The sequence below is a fragment of the Bidens hawaiensis genome, unplaced genomic scaffold (genome assembly GCF_021521415.1).
Source record: "Bidens hawaiensis isolate Kalapana, Puna unplaced genomic scaffold, B.hawaiensis_p1.1 tig00032019_1, whole genome shotgun sequence".
Classification (NCBI taxonomy): Eukaryota; Viridiplantae; Streptophyta; class Magnoliopsida; order Asterales; family Asteraceae; genus Bidens; species Bidens hawaiensis.
Window position 1 is genome coordinate 122,621 of NW_027495408.1, and position 7,499 is coordinate 130,119.

The window sequence follows — 7,499 nt, forward strand, 5'->3', positions numbered from 1 at the left end:
AAATTTTAGTATATCCCTATTTTATAGGATTTTTATATCAAATAATTGGTAAGATTAATTTTTAATTTAATGAGATGTTATGACCCGTTAAAGAGCTATCTGGTTTTAGTAAGACACATACCCATGAATTTGGGTTAAATCTATGAGAGTCCTCCATTTAAAAATCAAGCAATCTGGTGGCTTTTATAAAAGGGGGGGCGCGACCATATCGCGACACGTAAGATTTTACTCCATTTAAAAATCAAGCAATCTGATGGCCTTTATAAAAGGGGGGAGCGACCACATCGCGACACGTAGGATTTTAGGGGTTTTGTTTATATATATTATAGATAGATTATAGATAAGAAAATGTAAGTCCGATATTTCTATTATTTCTTGTTTTGATATTATTGTTGTTGTTATAGTAATTATAATCATATCATCTAAGTGTTTACACATTTTTCTTTACTTGGTTTTTTAACAACTAAATTTTTTATATACGGTAAGGATTGAACCCACAACCTTCTATTTTACACCCTAACCACCCCATATTAAAAGGAAATAGTTTCTGAAAAACAAAAACATATTTTATCTTTGTATTTTAATACTTTATTTATTTATACTAATAATAGAAGAGTAACGGGTCGGGCTGACCTTTTCACCAGATACAATCTCTTAATAGAGGTTTGAAATAAAAGTGACTAAATAAACTAAGTTATATATCTGTAAAAAATGGCTAAAAACATACGCATAAACTTTCGTCACAACGCGTCGCTATATATCGTTAATTTTAATAAAACTTGAGAAATAATTCTTTGCAAGTTATTAACTTAATTAACTCAAAACTGCATATGTACCCTGGTCAGTCAACGCCCATATGTATATGCATTTTTTATTTTTTTTACCGTCCATATTTATATTATATATTTTTAAACTGCTAGACCTAAACCTCTTTATAAGAGGATTAGGCGTGATTTGCTAGACCTAAATCTCTTCGATGACGTGGTTGAGGATAGGAATTCTTAGAAACATAAAATTAAGGTTAAGGACTTTTAGGGAGAAAGTAATACCTTAGGGGCTTATTGTTACCTGATTTTTGGTCACATGTCATTATGTTATTTTCTTTTCATATATTATGTAGTTTCTTTTTTTTTTTGGTATTTTATTCTTTATTATTTCAGCATATTTATATATTATTATTACTAAGTGTTATTATTAATTATATTGCTGTTGAACTTTGATGTCGTTTTATATTCTCTCACACATATGATTTTTAGAGTTAAGAGTCTCTCTGAAAGCTATCTCTCTATTCTATTGGATAGAGGTACGGTGTACCTACATCTCACCATCCCCAAACCTTACTTATAGCTTTGCTATTGATGATGGAATTTTTCACTGTGCATGATTGATTTATATATTGTTAAACTGCAACTAAAAATATGTACACTTCAACAATATAGCTGTGAGAGAAATTATTCATCAAAACAACCATCTAAAGAGTGGCGACCAAAATTGAAATGCATACATTTATCTCATGCAGTATAAAAATGGCGAGAAAAGATATATTTTACATCCGAAATTCGAGTTGCACCAAAAAATTTATAAAAATGGAGTCTCTATTGATATAATCAATAAATATGAAAGTGAATATAATTTTCCTTTATATTATCTATACATAATAACTCACATCTTATCATAAAAGCACGTTTCCAGAATCTATCTTACTAACTCTTACTAACTATTTAATTTAATATTCTTTTATTCATTCCGTTTAATGCGGGTCTCTAACAAAGTATATAATATGTCCGAAAAATAATCTAGCCTTACATAAATTGAGGTTTTACAACTTCAAAGCATGCAGATATGTTTTAAATGAGTTTAGACCAGTTTAACTTTAATCGTTTCTAATCTGCTTATCTTATACCACTACTAATCTGGGAGGGGCCCTAGTAAGACTAGAAAGTGTCTATTTATTATGTCTGTTTACAAACTGAACAACACTAGACAACAAACAATTTCAACGGGAAATAAGAATCACAGGCGGCTGGCTCGGGTCATCTTGGAAACAGGCTTGAAACTGGCAATACCGGTTATCTCCCTACCAGTGACCAAGGTGTTGATGTCATACGTTCCTTCGTAAGTGTAGATCGGCTCCAAATCATTAAAAGCCTGCCACCAAAATATAATTACAGAATATATATTATTATACTTTGAAAGTTAGAATATATATTTTGTTATACATACATATATATATATAATTAAATATCCAGCATATATAATAATTAAATATTTACTACACGACAAACGAGACGAGTTAAAAATTATTAACATATGGAGCTCGAGCTTCAGACATAGAGCTCGAAACAAGTCAAGCTCAAGCTTATAGGTCGGTTAGGCACGTACACGTGTTCCATTGATATTAGCCTACTGCCTATATATAAATAACGGATGTATACACAAAATAATTCAACATTTAATAATTAAACGGGTTGAGCCTGAACAGAGCTTGAAAAAATATTAACGAATCAAGCTCGAGCTTTAGACATATATCTCAAAACAAGAACGAGAGAGAGAGAGAGAGAGAGGGGGGGGGGGGGGGGGAAGGGGGGGATGATACCTTCGCGACAAGAAAATCGGACAATATCCCATTCCCACCAAGTAACTCACGGCCGAGTGCAACCGTCTCCCTAGCCCTCAATGTGATCCATGACTACATATTCAATTAAAAAAAAAAACACTTCTTAACTCTTAAGTAAAACACTACCAACCAACAGCATGCATGTAACAAGTGATATCACTTTGATCAACATTATTATATAAAAAACTAAAAAAGGAAAAGAAAAATGAGACCTTGCCCAAGCTGGCCTGACCCGGAGTCATTTTACCACTCTCATATAACTTGCAAAGGCGCCAACCCATGAGAAACATGGCCTGCACATTCGACAACATTTGTACAAGCTTCTGCTGGTTTATTTGGAATGCTGCCAAAGGGGCCCCAAACTGCTTTCTCTCTTGCAAGTATCTAGAACCAATTATCTTTATAAGATTTCATAAAAGGGTTATAAATTATAATAAGAGTTGGTTACAAAAACGGTCCCTGTGGTTTGGGGAAACTAATAGGTTTGGCTGTTTGGGTACTAAGTTTGAAAAGTTGCATGTTTGGGTTTTATGATTTACTTTTATAAGCCTATGTGTTGTACATGCCCTACTACACCATTCGCAACATCAACGCCACCTCAGCATCTCCTCCACCATTCAACCCACTCAGTGACTCAACCTATGTTATACCCACCATTCTCTATTCCTCCTTTTTTAATAATGAGTTAGTTAAAAAAAAAGAATGAAAGAATAAAGAGTTAAAAAGAAAAAAAAAACAAAGATAAAAATGATGGAGACTTGCTAGTGTGATGGAAACCACACAGGCCACACCATGCATGAAATGGTGGAGGAAGGCGCGGGGCTCCAAAGGGCCATTTGAGACCATTCTGTGCCACATCAGCACCATTCTTCACCACCACACGGGGATACCGCATAGCGTAACAAGTTTGGGTATTAACACTTTAAAATTTTATTTTTAATTCTTACATATCAGGGGCATTTTGGTCAATTAAATAGATTTTGGATGTCAATACCTATGACACATGTCGTAGACACCCATTGCGATGCCAATAGGTTGCCAGGCAACCATAACACGGGAAACAGCAAGCACCTGAAGTCATGTAGGGGTAATTTCAGTAACTAAACGAATTATTAAAAAAATGCCATAGATTGAATTTCTAGCACCAAACAAGAGAATAATAATAATAATATTGTACCTTGCTAGTATCTTGAAAGGAGTTGACTCCAGGTAACCGGTCTTCATCAGGGACAAAAACTTTTTGTAAAAGAATATCACCGTTTTGAACCATTCTAAGCCCGATTTTGTTTTCTATTTTGGTAGCTTGTAACCCGGGCACATTCTTCTTTACAATGAATCTGCAACAAATAAGGAAGCATTTGACAATACCTAAAGCCCAAAATAAAGATTGGTATAACAGGCGGGTCAGGTCGAAATGAGTTCAGGTCAAACCGGGTTCGGACCAAAAGCCCCAAAACCACAATTAAACTGAAGCAGATATTTACTGTCTGAATTGAGAACCCTTTCTGATTTTCCACAAAAAAAATGCATGTCATAAAAAGTAGAAGAAAATAAAACACATTATTTTAGCAGTGTGCATGAAACCAATATAACTGAGCCGTATCCAGAATAACCGAACCCAATAAAAACCAACGGTTTGGTTTTAAGTTTTTCAAAAACCGCTTTTTTGGTTCGGTTTTGGTCTTGCTATCAACCAAAACCGATAAAACCGAACTGAACTGCAAATTCCGGGACCCAATAAAAACCAACGATTTGATTTCAAGTCTTAAAAATTGATTTTCTGCTACGGTTTCTGTCTTGCTATCAACCAAAGCCGAAATAACCAAATCATGCCGATTGGAAACGAAACGAACCGAACCGAAAAAACCGATTTTAAGTATTTTATAAGAAATTAATAAACTGTGTGGCACAATAACTTTAGTTCCAAATATGTAGCAAAAATTAATCATTGAATAACAAAAAATTAGGCACAAATACATTATTTTGGGCGATTTTTTTGTCCCAAAGTTTTAGGCCCAAATCCATTATTTTGGGATATTTTTTGGCCAAAAATTTTAGAGCCCAAATGGCAAAACCAAATCGAACCCACCACAAAAATCGAAAACCGATAAAACCGAAACCAAAACTTAATGGCTTTCAAAAAATTCAAAACCGAATTTTTGGTTTTTTGGTTCGGTTGAGCCCAAAATCGACCCATGCATACACCTACATGAACTTTTGGTTTGGTTCGAGCCCAAAACCGCCCATGCACACACCCACATTATTTTCTTACCCATTTATCTGATTTGTTTCTTTGTTTTTAGCAAAAATGACTAAAACATCTGCAAAGGTACTGTTTCCGATCCACCGTTTTTGGCCTTCGATAACCCAACCTCCTTCCACCTGATATTTGAAAATCATCATAAGATACAAGAAAATAATTTTCAACAAATAATGTTTTCTTCTCGAAAGAAAAAAGAAATATGACAAATGTAACCTTTGTTGCAGTTGTTCTAAGGCCACTTGCATCACTTCCATAGTCAGGTTCAGTCAAACCCTAATGCAAAACAAAATTAGAAAAAGATAACAGCACATAAAATGATGCACCTCAAAATAAGAGATTAATCTCACTCACCCAACATGCTATTGTGTCAAGTTTAGCCAATGAAGGCAAATACTTCTGCTTTTGTAATTCCGACCCGCACAGAGCTGTTCTTGACAGAAGAACAAATTAGGCGTTGCCGATTCTAATTTATTAAAACAAATTGAATATTTTAATATTAGAAAAAAGATCTTTACATATAGTGAGCATCGCCAAAGAAGAATGCACTAAAATGAAAGTAGAGCAACTTGCATCAACTCTAGCTATTTCGGCTGTAGCTAAAGCGTTTGCTGTGACAGATAGACCCGGACATCCATAACCCTGAAAAATAAAATTATTGAAAAACAAGGCCACACGGTTGACATAAATGATTATTAATTAATACACCTTGATAGTTCCACCAGCAATATTCAGAGCACCGAGCTTTGGAACAATTTCAAATGGAAATTCAGCTTTCTCCCAGTACTGCATTGACTCGTTAAAATTGAACATTAGATAGAAGTATACACAAGCGCACATAAACTTCATAATAGCTATTAATATGATATATTAGAGGTGGTAACTAATAATTTTGACTCGTTAATCTACGAATGGGCCAATTTGAATTCTTCTTTTATTATTTACAAGTCATGTATGTAACATATAATTAAAAAGATAAAAGGAAGCGGATCAAACAGGTCGAAAGTAGGCTAGTAAATGAACTGCACGTTCAGTGAACATAAGTGAAAGTTCCTTTATGTTCATTTAATAGATAATCAAACGAGCATGAACAAAAAATTTTGTTCATTTAGTTAAACGAACGAACAAGAACACATGTCTCACTCGTTCACTTATGTTCGTGAACATTCGTTTTATGTTCACTGATTGAAGTTCATTTATGTACATTAGTTTATGTTTGTTTAAGTTTGTTCGTTAACATATTCATCTAAGATGATTTTGGTTCATTACAACTTCATCTGGTTTTAATAACTTTATAAGGCCAGCACATTGTTCTTCACATAACTTTTGGTTTTCGCTTGGTTATCTTCGTTCATCTATGTTCAGATATGTCCATGTGAACTGTTCATTTATATTGTTAATGAATGAACATAAACAAACAAGGACATAATCATTTTCTTGGCAAACGAACACAAACAAGAAAAACTTGTTCGTGTCCGATCGTTTGTTGGGTTAAAGCTAAAGAAACGAACACAATCACTTGTTATTTCAATTAAAAAAAATACGGAAGTACCTTGGCCATTATTGGAGCAACATCTGTTTCAACACACTCTCTTACTTTGAGTCTTAGAGCTTGTTCTTCAGGGGTCAATAAGTCAGCAAACTGATAGTAATCCGAGGCTGCGTTTGATCAAAAGACACAAGTGTTGTATTATACAGTTAGTTGATTTATAAAAAGTATCATGTATGTATGTATGTATACTGACCGCAAGGTGGAAAGATTGAAGCGGGTGTGGCTTGGGGAAAGGCTTTGGAGATATCGAGTGCAGGATGATCAAAATACCAGGTCTTTGAATCCTTCTTCTTCTTCTTCTGTCCATCTGTCATAACAAACATGCTAATTGAGTGCAATTTCCGGTCAATTATCAATAATTAGGGTTTCGTGACTGATTTGAGCATCGCAGTTACAAACAAAACAACTCAGGCTCCTACTGAATTTGATCTCGCTAACCATTAACAAAAAGAAATAAGGATAATCAAATGGATATAAACAAACATGCAAGTAAAAATTGAGTGCAGCACATAAAGAAGTAGAATGAAACCTTGAGGTTTAGTTGATAACGCAGGCATGCTGATAGGAGGATCTTTGAATGAATGAATGAATGAATGAGAGAGAGAGAGTGTTTTCAATTTGATCTTTGGGGATTTGGGGATGGGGGGTGATCAGGACCTGCAGCTATTCAGTTGAATTGATTTGTTTATGTTTATATATAATATAATAATAGTAAGAAGAAAATGTGGGGAGTTTTCTCTTAAATTCTAATCTCCTGATTTATTCATTCTAGTTATTTATGGGTTACGAGACAAATCTATTTTGTTAATTGGGTTATAATATATTAGCTTTTAAACCCGTGTATTATATAGGATTTATCAAACGATAAAAATAAATAAGATTCGTTATTTCAATTATGATTCTCAAAATACTTATAAATTAATTTAATGTATACTTATAGGAAAAACAAGCGGGTTAACGAAAATTACTAAAATAGCATGGTTTTAGAAACGCCGGGTGTGAATTTGCAAGAAATTTAAAAAGTATGCTAAAGTTGCATAGTTGTTCAAACTTTATGTATGAAAATGACA

The 7,499-nt window shown here is 33.8% G+C and overlaps 1 protein-coding gene across 1 annotated transcript; it reads right to left on the reverse strand.

Moving 5' to 3' along the window:
• Positions 1–2,001: 2,001 nt before the first annotated feature.
• On the reverse strand, positions 2,002–6,986 carry LOC143582823 (acyl-coenzyme A oxidase 4, peroxisomal-like). Its single transcript, XM_077065308.1, has 13 exons — positions 6,965–6,986; positions 6,623–6,730; positions 6,430–6,536; positions 5,586–5,663; positions 5,396–5,519; positions 5,232–5,305; positions 5,094–5,153; positions 4,890–4,999; positions 3,795–3,954; positions 3,612–3,688; positions 2,830–3,001; positions 2,597–2,689; positions 2,002–2,148 (listed from the first exon to the last, which is right to left on the reverse strand). Exons 1-13 carry the CDS (start codon positions 6,984–6,986, stop codon positions 2,014–2,016), a joined length of 1,320 nt encoding a protein of 439 aa, XP_076921423.1. The 3' UTR covers positions 2,002–2,013.
• Between the last annotated feature and the right edge of the window lie 513 nt (positions 6,987–7,499).

Coding starts and splice junctions, on each gene's coding strand:
- LOC143582823 (XM_077065308.1), bottom strand. CDS start 6,986: ATGCCTGCGTTATCAACTAAAC. Junction 5,154..5,231: donor TTGACACAATAGCATGTTGG/GTGAGTGAGATT, acceptor GTTTTGCATTAG/GGTTTGACTGAACCTGACTA. Junction 3,002..3,611: donor GTCTACGACATGTGTCATAG/GTATTGACATCC, acceptor AATTGGTTCTAG/ATACTTGCAAGAGAGAAAGC.